The sequence below is a fragment of the Conger conger genome, chromosome 3 (genome assembly GCF_963514075.1).
Source record: "Conger conger chromosome 3, fConCon1.1, whole genome shotgun sequence".
In the NCBI taxonomy this organism is placed as follows: Eukaryota; Metazoa; Chordata; class Actinopteri; order Anguilliformes; family Congridae; genus Conger; species Conger conger.
Window position 1 is genome coordinate 57,504,917 of NC_083762.1, and position 27,209 is coordinate 57,532,125.

General features: G+C 38.5%; 1 protein-coding gene across 5 annotated transcripts in view; it reads left to right on the forward strand.

Annotated features, from left to right (window-relative positions):
- The first annotated feature begins 11,702 nt into the window (after positions 1 to 11,702).
- Positions 11,703 to 27,209, forward strand: part of LOC133123279 (ephrin type-A receptor 3-like) — an 86,727-nt gene continuing 71,220 nt past the window's right edge. For all 5 annotated transcript variants that reach the window (XM_061233619.1, XM_061233622.1, XM_061233621.1 and 2 more), the window contains exons 1-3: positions 11,703 to 11,866; positions 21,613 to 21,677; positions 26,382 to 27,042. In XM_061233619.1, coding sequence (XP_061089603.1) covers positions 11,782 to 11,866; positions 21,613 to 21,677; positions 26,382 to 27,042 — 811 coding nt within the window. In that variant the 5' untranslated portion in view covers positions 11,703 to 11,781. The remainder of the gene's footprint in view (positions 11,867 to 21,612; positions 21,678 to 26,381; positions 27,043 to 27,209) is intronic.

Sequence of the window (27,209 nt, forward strand, 5' to 3'; positions counted from 1 at the left end):
ATGATGTAAAACGTTGTTTTCCAGGAAGTGGTTGGGTGGGGGGTGAGGCTGCATCTGCTCCGTTTCCTCCAATTTCCATATTATTGTACAGCTATACAATCTTTTGGTACGGTATCAGTACGTCAACTGCGTATTTTGAAACCCGAATTTAAGGACTATAAACACAGGCAGAGGGTCAACATGTCAGTGAGTCCTTTTCAGTGATAGGAAGGGGTTTACAATGGTCTTGTAAAAATCTTACCTATTGTACCTTTAATGTACTTGTTGTGCACCTCTGTCACTATCTTACACATCCATGTTACACATGTAAACACAGAGGAATAATCAGTGTCTCTTGTTCACTTTGATTTTCTCTCACTGATCACTGTTGCTCATCCCAGTCAATGCAGCTGGAAAGAGCCAGAATGATTTGCTCCCTGGTATAGACGATTCCACAGCTGTATACTGTACAGGTATGTAGTGATTGCATTGGGTAGACAAGAGTATGATAAGGAATTTCAATGGGGCTGTATCTGCTATGTGACTTGTGCCACAGTCAGAAATGGGAAACATTTAAGGCTTGTCCTGCCAACTGCTCTGCTCCCCTCATGCCTTCCTGTTTCCTCTGCTACGCTTCCCCCTTGAGACGTCATCCTGTAGTCTGACTCTTTCTCCTGGTCTGTTTCTGCTCTTCTTCCTACTGCCCATACTCCCTCTCATATTCATATACAGATTGAAATACAGAACTGTGTGTGTGTGTGTGTGTGTGTGTGTGAGAGAGACAGAGAGATACTTGTATGTTTTATGTTTGCTTTGGCAATATGTACAGCTGTATTTCCTGCTAATAAAGCACATTGAATTTAATTTAAGTGAGAGGGAGAGTGAGAGAGATATTTGTCTCGTAGTTTTTGGTTGCACAATGACAATGAGAATCACTTTTCTCATATGTATACCCATATAAAGCAAAGTCCATAAATTACCGTCCTGGATAAGCAAGGAGAACAAAACAGTGCATGCGTTACCATACATGCACATTATTCATTCTGCTTCTTATGCTTACATATCCTGAAAATAATCAATAGTTCTATATCCAATTATGTGCAAAACACTACATTGTCTGAGAGTACAAATGTTATGAAAAATATATTTTCTGTCCTCTACTAGAATCAATATAAACAATTGAAACAAACACAGCCCCAGAAAATGAAAATGATGTATAGTTTGAGAAGTGTCAGGGATATGTGCATGCAGTCTCAGAGTGAAAAATGTCAGCTTTAGAATTGGGAAATTAATTATTTCCAACCTAGATACATAAAATGACAGACCAGACATTTTTGAGCAATAGTATTGTTGCCCTGCCAAATGGCAGTATAAACAAATGAAATGTTGCATCAAAGACAAAGAGACTTTTATAGATAACTCTGGTATTGCTTGTTATGATGATAGACCAAACACCTTTGAATCAGAAAAGGCCCTGCCAGAAGGAAGAGCTCATAGTTTGGTCTTCATTTTACAGCAGTCGCTGGAAATGAGAATTTCCGATTTCTGATCAGGAAAACAATGGAATTTCACCAGTGTATGCTCACAGACACAAAGAACAAAACCACTTACACAAAAAGAGACATAATTTAAATATAAACAGAGCTATAAGTATTACCATAAGGTTTACTTCATGGCACCCAAAAGGCTTTTCCCTCAAGGTACCTGATTCTTTCTTTCCACTTGCCGTATCATGTTTATTTTGGTTGTCACAATATGTATCTGAGCACGGATCAAATAAGTCAATGTGGACTTGCCACAGTTCTGTAAGTTCAATATTTCCTGCCGTTGTTCAGTAAATATTTTTGTATGACCATGTCTTTGGATATTACATCTTTCATCCTCCCCAACTCTCCCTGCTTCCTGTAGTTCTATGTGAAATCGCTCAGAGAAAACAGCTGCTTCTAGTTGTCACATTATATTACTTTGTTGTTTTTTCTTTTTTTTCTTTGGCTGTTGGCAGTTCCTTAAAGCTCATGAGGTCCAACATGGAATGCTGTAATTTTCACTGCAGTTACAAATTTACTCAGAGCATTTAGGTGCAAAAAAAAGCAATTATCAATGCTTATAATCACCTTTGGCTATATGACATAAGCTGTAAAATTGATGTCCTGTGGTAGTTCAACATGCACAAGGGGCGTTTTTAACAAGACTTTAACAACACTTGCGGCTGACTGCTCACAAAGTAATGATGGCTTTAAGTATGGCTCTAAGCTAAACTGGTGATAAAATCACACTTTTACACATCGCATATGAACATTCACAGTAATGCACAAACATTGTTCTCATATCGTATCTCTGAGCATTCTTTTGCATGGGGGTAACAGAAAATGGCTAAAATTGTTGCCTATTCCATTCTCGAGACTTGAACGATTTAAGTTTAGGTTTTTTTCCTTTTTTCCGTTTACCACACACACTGTTCCCCTAATTCTGATAATTGCAGTTGTATAAGTTAATTGCTTGTGTTGAAACACTGAGCGGACTATGTGTTCAATGTTTTCTCAACATTCATTGGTAATTTAGTAGCAAGTGGCCCCCCATAGTCCAATGGCTAATGAAAATGTAGGCCAGCACGTTAACGACTCTGGCTAATGACCCTGACTTCACGCTTCAGTAGATTCACTCTTAGTTGCTTCAAGTTCAATTTACCACTCAGCTAGTTCAAATATGCCTGCCACATTCATTTCAATTAGCTTTGTTTGCAACATTATTGATTGTGTTGTTAAAAAGAAAAAGGTTTCTTTTTAAGACAAAATGTTTACATGCATATCGGGGAAAAAGTCATGCTTTTTTGTGTCCCATAAACAATGTGGGGTGATCCTAGACATGTATGATAAAGTTTTAGCATTTTAGTAATAAAAAATAATAATGAATTATTCTTTTTTTTAAAGTATATAATTGTAATATACTAATAATTTAGTAAGTATTTTTTTATGTTCATATTGATTGTAAATAAAATGCGGATCTGTCAGCCTGCATCAACCAAGCAGTAGTTAAGCCTTTGTCTCCCAGTGAGGGGGCTTGGAAGAAATCCAATCCTATTTCTTTGGGTTTTTTTGTGTGGCTGCAGAATATGTTGTTTTGAAATACGCCAAGTCACCGTTCTATTTCACAGAAAAACTAAACAGACCAAACAGGTGTCAGGCATTGGTGCGATTTATAGCACATTATTTATCATTTCTGTACCAAGAGGCCCTCTGAACCCAACATTTTGAGATATGTTAGCACCATCAACCTCTCGCCAACAAACATAATGACTTATGGCGGGATGCTGTTAGGCGGTTTGTAGCGGCAGTGAGTAGAGTCCATTTCCAGAGGACTGTTTGATATGTAAACAGCTGCGTTCGGACAAATAGTAGCCTGCATGAATAACAAGACCGCAGAGATGTTATGCAACACCTCTTTATAAAGGACAGCTATGGGCCGTGGCATCTGTTGAAAATGTGTTTACAACTCAGCTACGACAGCCTGGTTTGAGCTATTTTTGATATTTGTGGAAGAGGACATCAAAGACATCGGCTGGGAAGTAGGCGACAGGGAAACCCTTGTGTCTCATTCTGCCTCTGGCCCACCCAGTTCTCTTTGAACAACAGGCTTAACTCTAACCCGTCGACTTTCCCCCCATTCCGCCGGTAATCACATACTGTATGGAGCTTACTGTACAACCAAAGGGTTTCATTATCCGTCAGGTAAAACAATAGGTCTCATTTAGAAATGTAAATGTCAAAAAGCATACTGTAAGTTGCTGTCGTTTTATAATATACTATTATTTAAGATATATCCACATATGCATCAATTCCATTGATGCTATGTATTATACGATTGATTTTGTAGTTCATACATTACACAACTATGTAATTATTTAAAATATAATTCCAAATATAGGAGATAAATGACATGGGATGCAATGGTGAAATAATCTATCCTGATTTGTCCTCTTCAAACTGCATGAATAAAAATGACTTCCTGTGCAATGTTTTACTATCTTTGTCAATTCCCAAATACAGGCAGCAGATGCATTCACACATGAGGTGTCAGTCTTGGCACAGGCATGGTGTGAGCTTCATTAACAGATTTTAGAGGAGGTGGAGGAATGCCATATTAATTTGCTGCGAACAGAAACTGCCTTGTTGTACTGGTAATAGTGTTGTGCACTACAAATACAACATGACTGTGACTGCGTCCGATATTATTCACTGTAATGCTTCCATTTGGTCCCTCTCACATAAAATGCCACAACAAGACACAACAGCATGGCATATACTGTACAATGTACCCTAACAGTTTATTAAGTTAAAAAAATATGGAAAATAATCTTTAGAGAAATAAATAATTATAAAATATTATAATCATAAAAATATCATAAATATCTCCCATAATATCGCAGAGAAAATACTTTCGGTATTGGTCGTGCCTGGATGTGATGGTGAAATCAGAGTTTGCATTCATGGAAGCATATTCCAAATGCTGTACACCTCTCTCCGCCTGCGCTAGGGCAAATGCATCAGGCGTGAGGTAACCCACACTGGCACATCCACATCTCCAGGGGTGGTGGGGAATGTCCCGGAAGATAGGGCTGGCTCCACTGCCTGGGCCGGCGCTCATAGGGACGGGTAGCTGTGCGAGGAGAGGAGTGTGTTCGCACGGATCGCCCAGCCACATTTTTCGTTTCATCCAGTGAGGTTCAACTGCCTGGCCTGCGGACGTCAGCCGAGCCTCATTTCCTCACCCCGCATTCGCCCCGAGGACGACGCCAAAGTCACGCAGGCCGAGAGGTTTCCAAATCCCCCTCGACCGACAGGCGAGCACTTAACGCGGCACTTTCGTTTTGTTTTTTGTAGTGCCACTCCGCTTTCGTTTGGCACTTATTGTATTTACACTTTTTCCTCTTGTTTTGCTTCTGTGGGAAACAGGGCTCGGCTGCCAATCACTGGCCTACCTCCAATAGCCTTCGTCGACTATCAGCCTGTAGCTTTATGATGTTCTTGTGGATTCATTTTATTTCTAGATAGCAAATGAAAATAGTATATTTTTGCTACATTCATGCAATAATAATTTATTTTTCTGAGCTTTAAAATAATAAGATCCTAAATCAAAGATGTGAATAGATCAAGAAAATGGAAATGGAAATGGAAAATGATAAAATAGCTTCATACAGAACTATGCTGAAGTCAAAATTTGATGCAGATATACATGACCTCTATATCACCTAACTTTGTCCTATTTTCCTCCAAAATGTTACCTAATTAAATGGGCTACATGTTGTGCTGCCTAATCCCCAGGTTGCCACTTTAATTAGACTTCTCTTTTTAGAAGTGGAGTTACTGACCTAAATGAGAAACAGAAAACAACATTGCTGCTTAGTTTTTTTCTTTCTTATAAATTTAGAAGCATTATATTTTTGGGATCTGTATTTACATTTTTGTGTTTTCATACAGTCACAGTTTATGCAAGCAAGCACTAATAAGCCTCCTTTTATCACTTGTTTTTGAGCTAAGTCAAAGTCCATATGAAATAGCACAAATAAAGTAGGCTTTATAAACAACATATTATCAGCCAGACAAAAACAATGTTTAAGTGGCCAGAGTTGAGAAAGCTTAAAAGCATGGCAATTCAAGTATGAAAGCCACCATGCGGGTTAATTGTTGTATGATATTGTACATTTTGTACATTATATCAAAGGCGCATTTGTGTTATATGAAAGACGAAGACAGACCATATAAACTACACAGTAGCCAACCCATGTGTATTCATGTTAACCTGCTTTATTTACGTTCTCTGTCCATGTCAATGAAAGTAAAATAATAATACAAAATAATAAAGTACACTCATATAGGTACATTTGAGAACTTTCCTAATGCAATTGCAGCCTGAAATATGTGCACATTAAATCACTACATGAGGCTGGAACTGAAGGTAAATGCTAGTCATGGCACATGGAATATTATCTAGTCTCTGGAGCATGATTATGGTACCACATGCACTTAGACAACTTAGAAGCACAGAAGCCATTAACTAATTAACTGACTGACTAGCTAACTAAAGTGAGTGAGTCAGCCAGTCAATCAAGTAGTCTAAGTAAAGAAATAGATAAATGAGTAAATAAGATAAGTAAATAAGTAAGTAAATAAATAAATAGCATTATATATTTTATGCAGAGTATAATGTGATTTTCCTCAATTCAGGGTACAAAAGCTGTTGAAAAGATGACCTTTTCAACACAGTTTTAGCATGGCTTTGTACTGAATTGCTTTGTCCAGAACTGTATGTTCATCAAATTATGTTGATGATAAATCTGTAATTGAATTTAATTGCAATTATTATTATTATTCCGTTAAAGCTCAAACCGTTTGATTGGATGAGAATGGATGCGAGCCTTAGACAGTGCGTCTTGTCACCAGGGTTGGAACGAGCCGTAAAGACGGTCACAGCAGGACACCCCAGTCTAAGGAACAAAGGAAGACAGCTGCAATTATGCCGTGTTCCATTAATTACCCCCTCAAACTCACATTTTCAGCCGAGGCTCTGTTCAGCAATGCAGATACTTCTCTCCTCTAATCACTTTATTCTCAATTTGTTAGCATTAAATATTACTTCACACACTACTATCTGAATGCCGAGAGACCGAGGAACTACATTTTGTTCATTCCACGGGAGTGAAACTTGGTCATTAACAGGTTTTTTCATTTTCTACAAAGGGCAAGGTTTGCGGCCATTGTGGCTCTCTGAGCGTGTAAATTCCCCGCATAGCCACACTCCAGTCGGAGGCATTAAGATGGCAGCAACATCACCGCTTCGGCAGCCTGTAATCACATACCTGACAGCCCCTTATTATTCGCTCATAAGATCATTTCCAAATGAGCTCAAATGCTTCCCTTCCCAACATGTGTCACTGTGCGGCGGAGAGGCAAAGAGGTCAGTTCTAATGAAAGGTAAAAGTGTTTTTTATTTATTTATTACTATTTTGTGCCTACTCCCTTCCTCTACAGCTGAATTTGAAACAAATTCATATTCTGCCATGGTATCTGCAAATCACTCTTTTAAAAAAACAGTGCCTGAAAAATATAATATTTCCAATTAAAATGTAATTCAATTGTGTGATGTAATGTGATGGTAAATATGTAATTACAACTTTAGTAGTAGTCTTTTCTTTGCATTATAACTCAATACTCACCACTAAAAAACTTCCTGGAATGCTGGTGTACATGCTGATTTTTGTTCGCACCAATTATTTTGCTTAATTTCCGAGGCATATGTACTGTTACATACCACCAACCTGGTCCACTCCTATATTAAACCACAGTAAAACATTTTCATCAAGGATACATGTGCAGTCTGCAGCTGTAGCTCGTGACATTATCCATCATTCTGGGGTAATTAAATTATTAAGAGCAATGGTTAGTATTAAATCCCAAAATGGATGGTCCCTTGTTGTGCACTTCTGCTCTAGTTAAACGTTGAGCATTACAAAAGTTTATACAAAACAAATTAGGATTAATTGTGTGCTATCAGAGAAAAATATTTTATCAGAGTTGATTTAATATTGAGCATTTTTACATTTTGCTTTTCCAGTTGCAATATCCCACATTAATAACAGAAGCATTCCATGTAGCAACGTGGGAGGCCTGATAAACTGAAAAGCCACGCCTCATTCCTGAGGGATGGATGGAATTATTAATTGGTCCAGTGAGGTTCATGTATTCTTAAACATTTGCCTACTGACTCATGGTGCAATAACATGCTGTAGTCTATTTGAATCTAGTCCATTTGAAAGTGTTCCTGTGTGCTGTGTGCTCATTTACCATGCTCATTATCAATCATTTTAAAATGAGAATACGCGATAAGTAGCTTGGACATTCAGTGATATGTAGAATTCAATTTAATGATCGTAGAAATGTATTTGAATTACAACAATTACGTATTTGACCCAGGTAAGAGGGTGAAAGTGGGGAGGGGAAAAGGTGGAGCTGCAAAGAAGAAAAGCCTCGTGAAGATGTTCAAAAGTGGCTATTATACAGCTAACCAAGGTATGAGTACAATCACCTTATTCATGGCAGATACAGTGCCCTCCAAATTGTTTCGGGACAAACCTATCATTTATTTATTTGCCTCTGTCCTCCAGAGTTTCAAATTTGTAATAAAAAATCACATGTGGTACATTGTCAGATTTTAATAAAGGGTATTTTTATACATTTTTGGTTTCCCCATGTAGAAATTACAGTGGTGTTTATACATAGTCAATTCATTTCAGGGCACCATAATGTTTTGGACACAGCAATGTTATGTAAATGAAAGTAGTCATGTTTAGTATATTGCTGTATATCTTTGCATACCATGACTTCCTAATGTCTGTAACCTATCAACATCATCAGAGTATGGGTATCTTACTTTCTGGTTATCCTACAAGCGATTCTAAGACTCTTTGCATTTGAACGGATCTCTATGGGAATTGGAGGGTGGGTCTAGATTCAGCTGTAAATTATACTGATACAGTATAGAACACATTTGTTGGTGGTTTGAGGTGTATTTCATACCTTGGACACTTAATAACATAAAGCAGAGTTAAATAAATAAGTTACTGTCCCAAACATTATGAAGGGGACTGTATACACTCAGTGATCAGTTTATTAGGTATATCTGTACACCAGCTTGTTAATGGAAATAATCAGCCAATCATGTGACACTAACTCAATGCATAAAAGCATGCAGATATGGTCAAGTGGTTCAGTTATGTTCAGACCAAACATTAGAATGACCTAAGTGACTTTGACCGTCAAATGATTGTTGGTTGGATTGAGTATCTCAGAAACAGCTGACCTGCTGGGATTTTCATGCATAACAGTCTACAGAGTTTACAGAGAATGGTCAAAAAAACAACAAGTGAATGGTAGTTCTGTGGGCGAAAACTCCTTGTGAATGAGAGAGGTCAGAGGAGAATGGCCAGACTGGTTCAAACCGATAGTAACTCAAATAACCACGCGTTACAACAAAGGTATGTTGGCATCTCTGCACACATTACACGTTGAACCTTGAATGGGATGGGCTACAGCAGTGAAAGAGCATTCTAATAAATGCCTAATAAAGTGTATTAACATATATATCCTGTGTTGCCATGGAGCAAAAGCAAGACCAGTAGAATAGCAACTACAATGATCTTGGTGATACACTTCATCCAGTTTTTATAGAAGGTGTACGGTGAAATAATAGTCTAGTAAAGTAGAATCAGTGGTGTTGCCGAGGTGACAATGAACCAATGGGAATTTTCAAAAGCACCTTCTCCCCAAGAGGGAGTCAATGGAAACACATTCCCCTGTGAAGAGACACAAGCGCTACTGACCTAAATCGCCTAATTGTATCTATAAGTGTGACTTTCTTTCAAGAAACACATTTTCTCTATTGGATTCATTTTAACACAAATTTAACACGAGGAATTTTGCTGTGTACTTTCCTTTAGGATAAATGGTATGGCGAAACTTTAATATCTTTTAAGTCAGACTGAGCACCATGTGCATTGCAGTACTTTCCCTGGAAGTGGCAGTTTGTCCCTAAAATTTGCTTGTTGAGATCATAAATCTGATGTGAAATGGTATAGGCCGGGGCCACACCTGCAAAGAGAGCTTTCGCTTGCATTTCAACATCCCCCTGGGGCTTCTGGGATCATCCCCAGGTCTGGTGAAAAATATTTCATATCACAACAGGGAATGGAAACTAATTTCAGCATCGATCATATGCCAGCACTCCATTTCATCCAGGAAGCTCCTATCATAAGCAATCTCTCCCATCTCTGCATGGTACAAGGGAGCCGTTACATTGATTTAGCTGGAGATGCAATCGTTGGGTCACATTTATAAACATTTATTGCCGTAGGCAGTATAAAAATGTGGCGTTAGATCCTTTTTACATGGTGCCGTAATTTAAGGTTGAAAAGCATCCGAATGTGCAAACACAACCAATGTCTGAACTGAGAAAGTTTTGTGTGGCTAATCCCAAGAGGGAGATGCCAGTTAACATATGTTGCAAACTGCACACTGCATACACAAACCTTGAGGATTTGGATGAGAGCTAAAAACATATGTTTTGTCCATATGGAACAGAATGTGGTGCCACATAAGCCCTTTTTGCATGTTTATTTATTCATCAATATTCCCTTCCAAGGACACACAGAATGTGAACATTACATTATATTACTGGCAATTAGCAGACACTCATCCAGAAAGACCTACACATTACTTACTCATGTTTGACCTTAGAATTAGAAGGTTCTGACATTTGTGTCATACATATGTTGTTTAAAGGGCACTACATATTCATATATATTTATTTAAATATTTGTGTGAAGTTTTACACAGAAATAATGTTAGGAAGTATGAAAAAAATCTAAATGGGCGTATCTGCTTGGAGCCCATTCACTTTGAATCTTTGGAGTTCCATTCCCAGGTTGGAACATTTAGATTACAATGGTAGTCCCCCTGTTACACCATACTGCCATGACACCACACTGCCACATATTGCCAAATGCTGAATGTTGAATGGACCATTTCAAATGGGGAGTTACTGGACTTACATGACAATGAAAGTAATGCAGTTCAGTGCAAAATGTTGTCACAGTATTGGAATAGAATCAGCTAATGATATTATTTTTAAAAGAGGTCACAGTGTGAGAATGCTGGACTGGATTGTGCCTCATTCTTATTGTTACTGAATTGCAATTGTGCACAGTAACACTGAATATGTATTTAAATTAATACAAGGTAATAAAGCTTAACTACATATGTTTTTTCTGTTGCTGCCAGACATATAGCTAAAACTTCAAAAGTTTCATTCATTGTGCAGAATCACAGCTAAATTACATGTAAGGTTCACACGACATATATGTTTCATTTAATGAATGGTGCCCTGACATAACAATTTTTGTACATTCGGTAAATGTGTAGGCTATTTATTTACACTTGTATTTATACCCTGTCATTTGTAAATTAGACTGTATAAAACAAGTGTAAATAAATATTAAAAGAAATGTTAAAGTCAACTATAAATGAATAGAGGAAACACATAAGAAAGGATCATTCATTTGCCAGACTTAGTCATCTCCTTCGCAGCCTGTATTTATTTGATTTATTTTTATATTTTAAGATCAACCAATCATTTGAGGACCAGGAGCCAAACTATGATCGGTAGTTATATTTGTCAACTGTTCATATCAGGCGTGTACAGCTTTGTATGGAAGATTGATCTTGCCCAAACGCACGTCATGTGAATTGAGCCAAAGGGAGGATGCATTTTACTGAATTTGACGATAATGACATTAACCATTAAAAATGCAATTATCAACAAATAAATACTGCTTATCTGATGCATTTCGTATGTCCCCTACTCTAGCATACATAGCCTACAAGCATGGTGATGTAAGTATTAAAATGCTGACTTCGGTGCGTTTTTACATGTTCTTAAAATAATTTTAAAAATATTGTCACCGCACCATCCCAGGTGAAAATAAAGGTGACCTCTCGTGAACTTGAGAACGTCTGAAAATTAACAGTCTGGCCGGTAGGACCCAGCGGAAAATGGAATCCGTTCGCCGGAGCCAGTCTCTGTGAAGGAGAGAGGGAGAGGGAATGCGCGCAGACTCCTCCTCATCTCCGGTGTCAAACTTGACATCAGTCTCCGAGCCGAGAATGGTAACTTGTGTCGCAATCGGCGATCCCGCATCAGTGGCATGCTTTATGGAGTTATATACTTCTCTCTGTCCTCTGAACCACCGTCATGGATTGCAAACCCTCTGTCCTTTTACTCTTTCTCTTCTCGCCTGTTTGCCAAGGACATCTGACTAGCCATCACTCCAATGAAGGTATGATAACGTTTGGAATGAAACGAGCGAGAGTCCTGTGCTACTTTTTAGTCGCTGCTCAGTGTTGCTTAAGGTGGTCCACGGAGCGCTGATGCTGTGGTTGAGGTGTAGGCTACAGAGGGAATGTAAAGTGATGTTAGTTTGTCTCTCTTCAATACTTGTGTTAGCATGCAAAACCCATGTGTCTGTTTCGTGCTCTTAAAACAGCGTGGAACCAATTACGCTTTATGGGGCGCCTTTACTAAACTGTTCCATAGATTGATTAATTCGCAGACTCGCTTTAGTGTTTAGATCGCTCATACAGCGCGAGGGGTAGGATTGTTTAATCAGGTCAAACTGTAAGAGGAGTGCGTTTCAGCAAATAAAATAATCAATTTTATATAGGCTAATAAATAGTAAAGGGGAGCCACTGCCTTTTGTGAAATGTTTTATGATTATCGTCGAATTAAATTTATTAGGTAGGTTACTTACCTAGGTCACACTTATGAGCAATTGTTGTCGATGTAGCCATTCTTAAATTTATGGTTAAACTATTGGGGGATAATGCTATAGGCCTAACGAAGAGACAGTGTAGCCCATGGTTAGCGACGCAAACGATGATACCGAAGTATGCTCTAACCCTTTTCATCTTAATTTAGCCTAAATTGACACAATACGCGTTTCTATTTTATTTTGTGACGAATTTGAGTTCTATTTTTAGAGCATCTTTGTAATATATGTCACATTTATATCGCTGTGTTTCATTGTTTCTTTTATAAGTTTGGGGGCTATGTAACTTATCCGTCATTTTCAGCGGTGAGATGCGCTGGTTGTTCGCGGTATGCGAATACACAATGGACTGGATGTCAGCCGTTATCTTCTCTATTCATCTTTATTGTGGGTAGCCTACAAGTTATCATTCCGTTCAAACAGTTATGGGGTTGATAACCCGAATGCAGACAGACTATTCTCAATGCGCATTGTTTTCAACTTTGAATGACAAATGTAAACACTTTTTCAGCTTGTTTTATTTAATCCCAAAACTTACCTAACAGTTCCGACGAGTGTTAACGTCGTAGGCCAACTTGTCACTCAAGGATTGCGGTTGTATTGAACACAGGCTCTAGGTAGCCAACTGATGATTGGTACCATCCAAGGCATATCCCATGCTTTCTTGTGCAGATATATTCGCAGTTACTACCCTGATTGCTTTATGCATATCCTCCCCAACAGACTGAAGATTTTGTAGCCTCGTGGTAATACCATAGACGCAATTTAGTTTAGAACATTTTTTCTTCTTCTTCTTATTGTTATTGTTATTAAATCCACCGCTGTTGTTTATGAAATTGGCCTGTGGAATCGTATTGTTTAGCAGTTTCTCTGGATATTGCCACATTTAGGTATACATTTTTCATTTTTATGCAATTTGCGCAATGTCCAGTTGTTGAAAGTCCAATAAAATTCCATTCCATTTGTTAATTCAGAACAACGGTAGCCTATAGCATATTGTAATTTAGACTGACGTCACCAAAAAAAGAGCATTGGATAAAGTTAAAAACTAGCCTGATGCGCTAAGGGTGCTTTGTCATGGGCGTTGACAAAGGGGACAAAATACAGTATTACAATTATGGAAATTGTAAAATGCATACGTAGGCTACAGGACGTTAACTATTATAGTGCTCATTAAAAGTAGAATCGTGTACATAAGTTAATGTAGCGATTCCGCCCTCACAAGCATTGAATCTAAATTTAAGCTTTAATGCTTTGCAGGTGTAACTGGTCTTTTCACGTTTGTTGTCACATTCTTCATTCGTGGCTTTTGAAGCTTAGCCTAGTGTGTTTTGCAAGTTTAAATGTGTAAAGTCAGTAAAGTTCAGTCGATGTCAGGTAATAATATTAACGAATAAAACATTTGAAATAATTGTACTTCAATCTAGCTTTTTTTCAACCGAGTTTGCTTTGACGTTTAATGAAACATAGGCTACTGGAGGCCTAAATAAAATAAATCTCGTTATTCCTCAACTACTATATTGATTAGGTTATACGAAATGATTGTATACAGGCCTGGAGTTTATATAATTTTTTATAACAATGAAAAGCAAATAATATTTTTCACATTTGTTTCAAGATTTACGTAACTAGGCCTAATGGGCCTACATCTAAAGTAGACATGGTATCTGGATTTATGCGGGATTCATTATTTAGACGGATTCATTATATACACATACGCGCACATACCACACAGACTTATAATTTCATAGAGAAATTCTGAGCATGATTGCAAGGTCTAGGCCAATATGAAGGGCGTATTCTAAAGAGAATGCTTTATTATTTCCCATGTGGAAATTTAAATCCATTGAAAATAGGTATATATGATGCTCTGTCTATCTATCTGTCTGTTTATGTATTTATATATTTATTTAATGCCTTCTTATGAGTAATGAGGACAAGTCGATTCACCAGCAAGTGTCAGTGTGGAGCCACAGACATATAAATGAGAAATGAGAGCGATCCGGGCCTTGTTTTTGACATTCACAGCCAGCAAATACATTTGAGAAACCAAACCATGCAAAGTAGAATAACTTAATACATTTTATTAACATGGTAAATATAAAGTATGAAAAGTCACTGTCCATAATTTGTGATTTGGAGCTGCGATTCACTTGCTTTTTTAATGTAGACGATAAAATGACTCTGCATCATGATTCTTTGGCATCAGGGTAATTCTGTCCCTCTTTATTTTTGAAAGAAAGATTTACTGTATGGAAGACCTGGGTCTTATCAATTTGATGTTCTGTTAACAAAAAAAGCCATTGACTTTACCATTTTTATTGCGATTTTATACCTATTAAATAATTAACTCAACTGCAATATCCTGAGGTTATGCAAAACATTCAACATACCACCCTTAATGTTCCCAAATGATCGCACACATGGTTGCAGTTGCTGACACCTCAAGAAAAAATAGTTGTTTTAAGTAATGTACTTGTTTTTAAATTCAAGGGGGGTGGCTTCCCCTTTTGCAGTGCTTCATACAGTACAGATACACGCACACACAAACAGATATGCAGTAAAAAATGACACCCCTATTTACTCAATAAAATTAAGGTAAATTAATGGATTAAGTAATAATAAGTATTACGTTTTTGGGTAAATATGGTGTTTCATTTTTTTACAGTGCCCACAAAGCCCAATTCTCAGAATTGTACTTCCATATTTTATACATATTCAATAACCGTGACATTAATTAATATTTTCTGACATTACAGATTCAATCCTCCTCTACCAAAGAGTCCCAATGGCTGTTATCTGGCATTGAGAAAGTCACAGTGCTCTGCTCTGTGGAGTGCAGATGGGTAACTGCCTGCTGTTGATGGTAGAGGCCAGGCTGTGCATAGACTCTCTCAAGGGCCGGGGCAGCAGTATAAAAAGACCATTCTCAATGTCGTTCTGTGAATGGGCACAAGTCGGACTGAAGCGTCTGCCAAGCCCACAGGCAAGAGAGGCAGTTTAGAGTTACGCAGTGAAACACAACGCTTTTAAAAAGTAATAATATATATTTTATAATTTAATATAATTATATATTGATATAGTTATATAATTATACAACATATATAATTTGAGCCATTTACTAGTCTTGGGTTGAAACATAAAGGGTGGGATTGTGGGGGCACTTGGTTATTAAGGGGCAAAAGCAGCAAGATCTCAACTTCAATCCCCCCCTGCTCACATGCAAATACCGTGTGTTGAGATACACAGGCTGTCTGATGTCTGATGTATGCTGCAGTCTTCATTCCAGCTCTGAACCCACTGAATGTTCCTGCATTATGTTGATAAGTTGACAGTGTAGGAAACTGGGCTGTCGGATGCATGCCGTGGTCTCCATTCTGGCTCTCGCCCTAATTTTCTTGCTGCATTTTGATCTGAGGCATCGCGGCTTGTTCGAAGTCTCAAGGAGCACTGGGCCTGCACAAGGGAAGGGCAATATTTTGTGAGTGATGATCCCATTCAGCAGCCTAAGTGTATACTTACACATGCCTTGGCATTACAAATAGCCCTGTGTCAGCTAGCAGGCTCTCTGAGCCATCAGTCTTGCAGCACACAGCGCTTCTTGGTGGCAGTGCTGTAGCTGATGGACTGGGACTTCCTGTGTATTCAGGACAGCCGAGAAACTAGACGCATCAGACACTGTGGGACTGAGCTGAATAATGCATGCGATGTAGGCGCATACATCGTTGGCATCATAATGGGTCAAATACTGTAGTTAGGTGGTTTAGGATTTAGCCTTCTCTTTGTTTTTGTTCTTTAGTGCTGTAATGCTGGTTCATTTTATGCTTTCCTTTTGGAAATAACTTTTTATTTATAATTTGGAATGCTCAGTAGGCCTAATTGTCTGTCATTTTTAGGCCTGCCTCTTTGCTCTAATCATCACTGTGAAATCTACAGGGCACTTGCTCCAAAATGCTTCCAGCAGTTGTTGTTTCTATTCACTCTGCAGTCCACATTGGAGTAACACAATGTTGTGAACAGGGCTTGCATAACTAGCAAGCTAGCTTGTATTATATTTAATTTGTGATATGGGCAGGTCCCAAATTAATTATGTGTTATGTAGTCTGTGTATGATGAGAATGGAGAATATTGTAATTTTTATGATATTGATATTGTTAGGATATTGCAAATGCTTCTTGATTATGTATTATGCAATGTTTTTATGTAAAATGTGGAACCGTCTCAATGTCCTGTATGTGGCGTTTAACATTGAGGACACATAGAAATAATTATTTTTAATATTTTAATCTCAGGACAGACACTGTTTTACTGTAAAGTTATATTTTAACTTCTTTCCTCGATAAACTAATCTAAACCCAAGTAAACTGGAAGCATCATTCAGGTGTCAGTATTGCACCAAAAAGTGGAGAATATACTCCTTACTAAACCCTCTCGCCCTGGGTGATATGATGACTAATTATACCTGGATTTATTATGGGACTCAATGGTCACAGTTGGCACTGACTTTGCCAGGATTCGATCTGGACAACTGGATATGTCACTCCCCCTGATGTTCAGCACTACTGCTTTAGGATCCGAAAATATGCAATATGCAATTTTCTGCCCTTAACTTGGCAACATGGCAAGTTCGTTCTATGAAATAAATAGGAGTTCTAATAATATGAATAAAAGATGTAACAAGTGTGAAACAAATTGTTGTTTTTAATAAGTGATTTGTCCTAAATTTTAAAAACTATTTTGGAATTAATTACTCATATGTATTTGAAAACTTGTAAACATGAAACTGTATATTTTTATGATTCTTCATTTGATCTATTTAACCGGCTTTAATTTTCCAGATTTTACTGAGAAATATTTATTTTTGTCATACTTTAACATTTATTATCCATATATCAAGCCAGTCAGAAATAGAAAGTGAAGAAAAATGATAATTTCAAAGCAAATGTGTTAATATTAATCATATGTAATCAAGTTAAACTACTTAATTTCAAGCATTAATGAGAACTAATTGATTAGTATAGCAATTAATGACAGTTCTTAAGCTAAAATCTGGAATCATTTAAAAATATATATTTATAATCAGTTATGCCCGGTAAAGTGTTGCTTTAAATTACCTAAATAAATAAACAATGCACAAGATGTATTTGCATTAAATCTATTTCACATATATTTTGGAATTTTTCTAGTCCCATTTCATTATTTACTTACGTTAACAGAAATGCTTCTAAAATAACACAGTTTGTAATGTGGCAGTAGTGTACAGATACTCATTGTATAATGTTATCTCCCTTTGTAGTTACTGTACCATAGTAAAATAACATTAAATAATGGCATTTATTTATTAAAAATACAGCTCATTTGTATATACTTTTGATCAGATTCAGTTGTTTTCATAAATTCTTCCATTACAAATGGAATTGAATTTTGAATAGAATCAGAAATAGAATTTAATATTTGAAATAACAGTCACTTGGGACAGGTCCAGGTCTCAGTACCACCAGTAACACTTCTCTGACTAGAGACATCAGACGGGATGCTGTTTTTCTTTTTTTAAAGTCACTTTCTGTGGTTTTTATGAATTAAAAACTTCTCAGTATAAAGGAAGGGAAAGCTGGATGACCAAATCAGGCTTAATAATTTAAGTCCAATGGTATTCATGAAATGTTGTATAATACAGTAGGCCTATATTGTTGGGTCCACCATAGATATCATTATAGATTGAATCGGAGCCTTCGATTAAGGAGCCTCTCTGATTAAAAGAGAGGCTCCTTTGGCCTGGCTGTAATTTATCACAGAGACCGATGTCCGCAGGCTGCCCGTGGTAGCGGCTTTGCGCGATTGTTTCTCCTCAAATCGATTCACCTGCTCTTGCCTCACACTCCCTGGTCCCAGAGGCAGGCCGTCAGATTTCTATTAATAATTTTATTTGCCTTATAGTACAGCGTGTCGGGAGATCAACAAGATCTCCCAGATGCCATTCCCCTCTGCAGAGAAGTAAACACTCCACTGCTGTTGGGTAATTCACTTCCCTGATATAGCTGTCTTATTTTCTGCTCTCAAACTCTAGGTGGGCTGACTTGGTCTCTGCTCAGTCAGAAACTGAAATTGGAACCAATGGTGGAGGTGAATTGCTGTAATCTAAACGATAGCTTTAAAGTGAATGGAAATATTTCCACCGCACCCGGTTGACGTTTTTGACGAGTCTGAGAACCGCACTGGAATTATAGCCTTCTCATCTACCTCTAATGCATGCAGTATTTGTAGACAACGTGACATACAGTAGCGATTTGTTTCATTTTGACATGGTACCTGATTTTTAACTTGATATAACGTCTGCTTCCATGTATCAAAATCTTTATGTGCAATCATCTAAATTTAAAGCACCATTTTACGGTTCTGCTGCACTGACAGCAGTACCATTAAAAATTATTGGCTGTCACTAAATAATAACAATAGCCCCTTTACAACTGGCAGTTGATTTATCTGTGCATGTAGTATAGTTAAATAATTAAAATAGTGAAATTATGGCTGAAGGGGGTGCTGGGTGGCTCATGCATTCTGGCACAAAATGGCTGCCGTTGCAACACCCAGGTGGGTACTGCACATTGGTGGTGGTTGAGGCTAGTTACTCCCTCATCACTGTAAAGCGCTTTGGCGAATGGTAAATAGAAATGGAGTGCTTTGATCCAAAGTGCTTTACAATGAATGCCTCTCATTCACCCCTTCACACACACTCGGACTCGCATGCCAAAGGCGATAGGCTGCCATGCAAGGCAACGACCAGCTGGTCGACAGCAATTGGGGGCAAGGTGTCCTGCTCAGGGGGGGGATCGAACAAGCAACTTTCCGACTGTCTGACGAGCACTCTTACCTCCTTAGCTAATGTCGCTTTGAGTGTGAAAAACGCACTATTTAAATGTAACTAAGCACTTGTTTCAGTGTGTGGAAGGGCCCCGCAGACTGGTATCTAATCATGCCAGTGCTGACTGCGGCTGGCAGCCCCGCAATGATATTGGCTGTACAGTAGCACTGCCCAGCAACAAGAGGGTTTAAGTCTGCTGACATGACAGTGTTTCATCATGCACCAGTAACCCCCCCCCTGTTTGATTGGGCGCCCCCAAGTTTGTCTGACGAGCTGCACGTGAAGTGTCTTCCCCTGACACACGTCTGTGTGAGCCGGACTTGTGAACTGCGGTGTGATAAGCAGCAGCCGACATCACATGCTTCAAAGGAAGGCGCGTGCTCATCTCCGCTCTCCTGCGCCGATGATAGAGGCCGCGATGAGCTTTTGAGCCCGAGCGTGATGGGGAATTCCAAACTGGGGGGCGAAAAAGGGAAAAAGCTTAAAAGAAGTATGACTCTCATCTATTATTCATTTTATTCACATGTTTGGCTCTGTGTTGCTAGGAGGGGTTGGGAGTGTATAAACGGTTCCTCTCCCACTGTCCTTCCTTGTAACTTTACTTGTCAGGCTTATGGCCTCGCAGTACAAGCCTGACCAGACTGACACTTTGATGTGAGATAATTCTGCCCAGCTTTCAGGGCTGCGCTTTTCTGTTCCAGACCAATGGTCATGTACTTCTTCTGATGAATCATGATGTCATGTACACTCAGTGAACACTTTATTAGGTAGACCTGTACACTAGCTTGTCAATGCATATATTTAATCAGCCACTAATACTAATACAAGCATGCAGGCATGGTCAAGAGCTTCAGCAGTTTTTCAGACCAAATGTCAGAATGGGGAAAAAATGTGATCTAAGTGATTTTGCCTGTGGAATGATTGTTGAGTATCTCAGAAAATACTGATCTCCTGGGATTTTCACGCACAACAGTCCCTGGAGTTTGCAGAGAATGGTGCGAAAAACAAAAAAAACATTGAGTGAACAGCAGTTCTGTAGGCAAAAACCCCTTGTTAATAAGAGAGGTCAGAGGAGAAGGGCCAGACAGGTGACAGTAACGCAAATAACCACACATTACAACAGTGGTATACAGAAGAGCATCTCTGAACACGTCAAACCTCTAAGTGGATAGGCTACAGCAGCAGAAGACCAATAAGTCAAAAAAAGAAGTGTAATAAATACCTAATAAAGTGCTCAGTGAGTGTATGCGGTGCTCAAATTAGGAGCAGCTACTAAAAGCAGGCAAAAAATCTCAAGAACTTAGACTACTGACTTCAGAGCCAGTCACAGCGACTAAAACTTTCCTTTCCACATGCTCTGGAGATGGAGTGTCTGCAACTGAAACAACTGTTCCTGTTACCTCGCAAGGCCCAGGAGGCCTGTAGGACGGCGGACAGCGTCATCACCACGTACAGACATGCACACCTGAGGTTAATTAGCAGTCAGCTCAGCCGTCTCTGGTCTCATTCCTAAGGGCTACTATAAAAGTGCACCCAGCTACAGCCTTTTGGGAGGTAAAGGAACGGAGCTACTGCAAGTTAGGACGTAAGCACCAAGCCCTCAAGAGCCTGTCGGTTTATTTAAAAAGAAAATGGCTATGGAATAGTTTTTAAAGAATAGCAACAGTGGAATAATTATGATACAGAAATTACACAATCAACATAAAAGTTTATCTCTGAATGTTTTGGAGGATCAACACGGGACAATAAATTAATATCAATATACTCAATATCTCTCATGAAGATGTCTGGATAGTAAACAAACAGTGTAAATTCTGGATTTAGTCTGTCATTACAGAGAATTAATTTAGATTGGCTGTTTAAGATGTCACTTAAAAAAGGCAAGTGTACAGCAATTGTATATCAGAGAGGACAGTAATGGTTCAACCGTGCAACCTTGAGCTTGCTTTATTCATAATTTCATAATTCACATTACATACAGGCAAATATACATTTAAAAATGTCAACATTTGACATTTGAATCAGCCAAAATCTCGAATTCACACTGTATGTTTGTGTATGTCTGCCAGATTTGCACCTCTGGAAAGCCCATCTATACAGTAATAACTATCCCACTGATATCATTCAAGCCAGTAGAAAAAGGGTGAACCGCTAATAAAATAGCTTTGCTGTATATCCCTGTAGTCACTGCAATTTATTTTCTTTGATATTTTATTATTAATCTGTTGTAAAGAATCCGTCATTCCAGTTGAGAAAATAACCATCAACAGTTTGCTTGTTTGGAAGCAAATACAAATAAATAGGCAGCAGCTGGATAAACAAAAAGGTTTGGATGTGGAGCTGAGGCAACAGAGGCTAATGTGTCCAATTCTTTCTCTTCCCTCCTCCCGCACAGTTAACCTGCTTGACTCCAAAGCAAGTCAGGGGGAGCTGGGCTGGATCTCCTACCCGTCGCATGGGGTGAGTTTGGCAGGTGCAGTCAGACTGTTCCTGTCTGTCTGTCTTACACTCACACCGTTATGTACTCACAGCACACTAATCTCATTAACCTGACTGTTCCCTGAGCACGTTGGGCTGGGTACATATTTAAAACAAAAATCCGTAAGTGTTTTAATGCAAGTGTTAATGCAGCTACATTGAAATGAGCTTTAGTGTCACCTTTTTTCACCTTTTTAGGGACTGAAAAACAGGGTGTGTGTGTGTGAGAGAGAGAGGAGAGAGAGAGCGAGAGAGTGAGAGTTTTTTTTATCTATTATGATTCTGTTTGTAACAACGTAGTTATTACTACCTGCTTTGGCAATATTGTTATGAACACAGTCATGCCAATAACACATTCTTGAATTGAACTGAGAGAGCGAGAAAGCGAGCGATAGAGAGAGAAAGAGAGAGAGGGAGAGAGAAGGGGGTGCTGAGCGAGATTTTTTCCATTTCATGTGAGGTTTGAAATAATAAGAGGTAAAATGTAATATAATCTCCTGGAAGCGAAAGTGCCTGGAAATTCCCAAATCCCCTGTCTGGAATACCATAATGTAATGCTGTGACACAAAATAGGCAATTAGGTAGAGACCCACAACTCACATGCTATTTTTACAGGCTGTAATCAATAGGCACTATACACCAGTCTCATCAGAAAGGGAGAGCCACACATCTGAAAATGGTACTCAAAACCCCAACAGATGTGGCTCATAAATGGGGATTAGCACTATGCAAGACCAGAGTGGGGAATGTAAAATATCTTACAGTTTCTCTCTCATTAAAAAGGCTGTACAGTTGCTTGCTGTGAATGTGCTGGGCATTTGGTGCATGACCATTTTTGACATCAGTATTTTCATGTGTGTTTTACAAATTTTCCACAATTTTTTTGGGATTGTTTCTGGCACTACTGAGACAAAATATTAACATATTCTGTTAATTAGGCATAATTATAATTGGCTATTACAGGCTTGTTTTTTTGTTTATTAAATTTTTGTATTAGCCCTGGGAATGTAACGTAAACTCTCGATGTTCCGAGCACCAAGTTAGCTCACCATGTTCCGAACAGTGCATACTTCATGATGAATAAAATAAAAATTACTCCCAGATCAGCTGTGGTTTATGCCTGTGTGTAAATTATAAAGACTAGTCACATACATGTCACATACACAATCCATTTCAGCATATAGTGACATGGTAATAGTGCTCCACTGTGACATTGTGGTGAGGTGGCTGTTGCTAACAAGAGACTACGAACCGTGCAGGCTTATATGTTCGGACCATCGTGCGCTAATACGGACTTCTGAACACAGGGACGTTGTGCATTATTTGTTTTTGAATTATTGGTCCAATTCACATCTAATTTTTTTGGATAGTCAATAAGCAACCAAAATCATGAACCACATTCCTCAGGAGGAAAAACTACCATTGAACGGATGTTAACATCAGGTAGAAGTGGCCACTTCCCCGTGTTCTATTCTGGGATATGAACCATTTCATGTTTAAAGTAGCTGCCAAAAAAAAGAAAAAAAAGAAAAGAAAAAAGAAGCTGTGCACAGTCCAAGGCTGTTTCTTAGGCTTGCCAAATTATATGAAAGAAGAATATTGGTGAAAATAGAGCTTCCTTTTAATAATTTTAACATTTCAGTTATCAGTATATCAGTGATTTCAGAAATCTTTTGGGTTTTAGACACTTTCCCTGTGTGAAGTCTATGAATGAGAATAGGAAATGTACACATTCATGTTGAGTTCAAGAACTTATAATGGTAATGTGTGTGTACAGTATGTACAGTGTATGGTGCCCCATGAAGCTACAGCAAATGTCTTCAATATGATTGTATTTTTATTACATATCTTCCTGAAACCAAAACTCATCTCGAATCCTGCACTATTGCCAGGAAATGCATTATTTAAAATCATTTCCCAGCTGGCCTGTTTTCAGTGAGTGTACAAATGTGATGTTATTGGACCAGAGCATTTAACCAAATGTTGATTTTGTATAATTTCATCAATGTAGCCTTTTCTTGCCCTGGGGGGTTTAGTGTTCCTGTAAAGTGATAGCTCAAACAAAATTACAGTCACCCGCTGATGTGGATGTGAAGTATTCTGTTACTGGACTAGGAAGTGAAGTTTCGTCCTCAGACTTTGGGGTTTTGGGCTTTGCAGGCCAAAGAGACACATTGGCCTATATTATAACATGAAGAGGTCCCTGCATCCACCCACAAGCCTTGCTACACCCACTGTGTCTTTCTTTTTTGTTTTCTTTTCCCTTTCTAGATATTTCTTGATTACCTTTCCTTTTCAAAAGTGTAGTGGTCTTTGGCCAGGTCAAATTAACACAAATGTTTGACTTCCAAATTGTCTACCTTAAGTCGGATTGGCTATGTGATCCTTTGAGTACCTGACTCACTTTTCTTAATGCCACAAGAAATAGGTTCCTACTGATTTCATTACATTTACATGTACAGACACACTTATACAGAGCAACTTACAGTAGTGCAGAACATCGTGTTATTCTCAGGAGTATAGATTGATATCATACTGAGCAAAGATTTGGTCAAGTAAAGGTTAAAAATATGGCCGGATGATTTTATAATGTGGTCATTTGTTTTGGTACAATTCACCATTTCAGTTGGAAAATTGTGCATATTTACGATTGCATTAATGCCATTATATGCGATTGGTACAGTTAACTAGGTTCAAGACCTGCCTATTTTTCCTTATTCCTAATCCTATTTCCTTCGCCTAGTACGAATAACAATAGTGAATGACATTCATAAAGGTAAACTAAAGATAATTATTTAAGAATATCTCCAGGTGCCCAATAAGTGAAAAGCAATGTAAGTGTGTGACAGGTAGTAATTTCATATTTTTCCATAATAAGTGTTCTCCTGAGCAATATCTGTAATAAAGCCCATGCACAACACCTCATTTGTTTCAGCAAAAAAAGATTTATGTGCACACATTCTCGGTATGCTGATAAAGTACATTATCACCTGGGTTTAATTTGACTTCATCAACGATTTTGGTGTTATTAAGTTGCTGAAAGAAGAAGAAAAAAACACACACACACACATTCTATTTTCTCTGGATATTTTACAAGTTATCTATGTGATATTTAGTTTAACATACTGTATGTAAATTAATCATCATGTTAACATTTATGGGACATTTAATATTTACTTCATAATGCTTTTAAACAAACATTAGAGTTGATAATACTGAAAAAAGCTGTATTTTTCACCAAATTCAGGGGCTGTCAACCGGAATTTAAAAACGATCCCAAACATTAGCTGATTCAAATGTTTTAACTGTGAATTTGATGCATTTGAAATTATTCACTGGTGTAAATATATGGGTTTCAATTTAGATTTAAAAATTGTAGCTTTTACATTAACAGACTGTTAATGGCCAGTTCGCAGCACAATGCTTTCTGTGCTGTCTTATTAACGTAAGGGTAAAGATTAAACTAAAGTGGCCAAATTTACAGTCTGTGTGCACATTTTCTCCATCTGGAAACAAACAGCTTCTCTCAGAGGGACTGTTTGACTTAGCCAATGTGTTTCTTATCAGTACCAAAGAGACCATGCGTAACACACTTGTTCCTCTTTCGAACACATACTCGGTATTTCAGAAAACACATGGTGTATGTCAGATTTTGAAGGATCTCAAAGGTTTTAACACTTTACCCACATACACATCATGGGCTTTTTTGTATGGAGCAGAACATCTATAAGCTAATTGAAGAAACCAGTCACTGTCACAATGTAACAATCACTTTTAAAAGTTGGACCCTATTTGTTTGGTTTTTTTTAATGTTGAATTCTATTGTTATCTGCATTTTCATTAACCCTGATATTATGTTAAGACTGACCACTTTTATGTTCGGGGGGATCCCAGCAGTTTAAATAAATGCAAAATTATTGCAATAGAAAAACTTTGACAATTTGTGTGTCGCCTTCTTAATGTCTCCCAAATTACTAGCCTTTTATCCATAAATATGAAAAATATAGTAGAAACATTTCATTTTAAGCCAGGAAGTGAAAGTTTGGCACCTGTATACAGTTACAGAGGGTCAAAATAACTCTACACAACACATGCAAAGTTGGTACAGGACAGAACAGAAAACATAGCATTATGTTTATTGAAGCTGATTACGAATGCTGATCTGTAATCCAGGTAAAACTGATCCCACTCCTGTTGCTTTATAAATGTGCACAAAGATTAATGTTCAAGCTGAATATCTCTGCTCTTTATACACAAAAAGGGTTTCATTGACTTGTGTCCATACAGGAACCATTTTTCGAACCATCTCTCATAGGTGGGAATGCTCCCCAATAAATTACCATTTTGCCTGACAAAGGACCATTTAACTCAATAGAGTTATTCTACTGTATGTCACAAGGTTCCTTCTGGAACCATTTTTTGAGTGTACAGTAAATCTCGATAAATCATGAGCTGATAATTATAAGGTTCTAACTGACTTTTTTTTGTTGTGCTTAGGGTACTAAATACATACACTAAATACATTTTATACAAAAATACTGTATAATACATACTTTAAAAGTCGTATCTGCTTGGAGCCCATTCACATTGGAATCTTTGAAGCTCAATATCTCAAAACTAGGCAGATAGAACCTTAATTTTCAGCTGACGAAATATACCTGAATATTCCCTCTCTCCCGCTCCTAGTGGGAAGAGATCAGCGGCGTGGATGAGCACTACACACCTATCCGCACCTTCCAGGTGTGCAACGTCATGGAATACAGCCAGAACAACTGGCTGCGGACCAACTGGATCCCTCGGAACTCCGCCCAGAAGATTTACGTGGAGCTCAAGTTCACCCTGAGGGACTGCAACAGCATCCCCCTGGTCTTGGGGACCTGCAAGGAGACTTTCAACCTCTACTACATGGAGACGGAAGAGGACCAGGGTGACCAGTTCTGGGAGCACCAGTTTTCCAAGATCGACACCATTGCGGCCGATGAAAGCTTCACGCAGACGGACCTGGGCGACCGCATCCTCAAGCTGAACACGGAGGTGCGGGAGGTGGGGCCCGTAGCCCAGAAGGGCTTCTACCTGGCCTTCCAGGACGTGGGAGCCTGTGTGGCCCTGGTGACAGTGCGGGTGTACTTTAAAAAGTGCCCGTTCACCGTCAGGAACCTGGCCACGTTCCCTGACACGGTGCCCACGGACTCCCAGGCGCTGGTGGAGGTCCGGGGCTCCTGCGTCAATAACTCCAGGGAGGCGGAGCCTCCAAGGATGTACTGCAGCACGGAGGGGGAGTGGCTTGTGCCCATTGGAAAATGCCTCTGTGACGTCGCCCACGAGCCACGAGGAGTCACCTGCCAAGGTAATGCCCTTCTCTATATCTCTATTACCTTCTCTCCCTCCACATTTGTATATCTGATTAGTATTTTCAGTTTTATACATGTATAACAATTTCAGAATGTATCAGTTGCTTTAAAAACCCAATTGTCTTTTTCAAAGTGCATTTCAAAATGAATGTGAAACCACCAT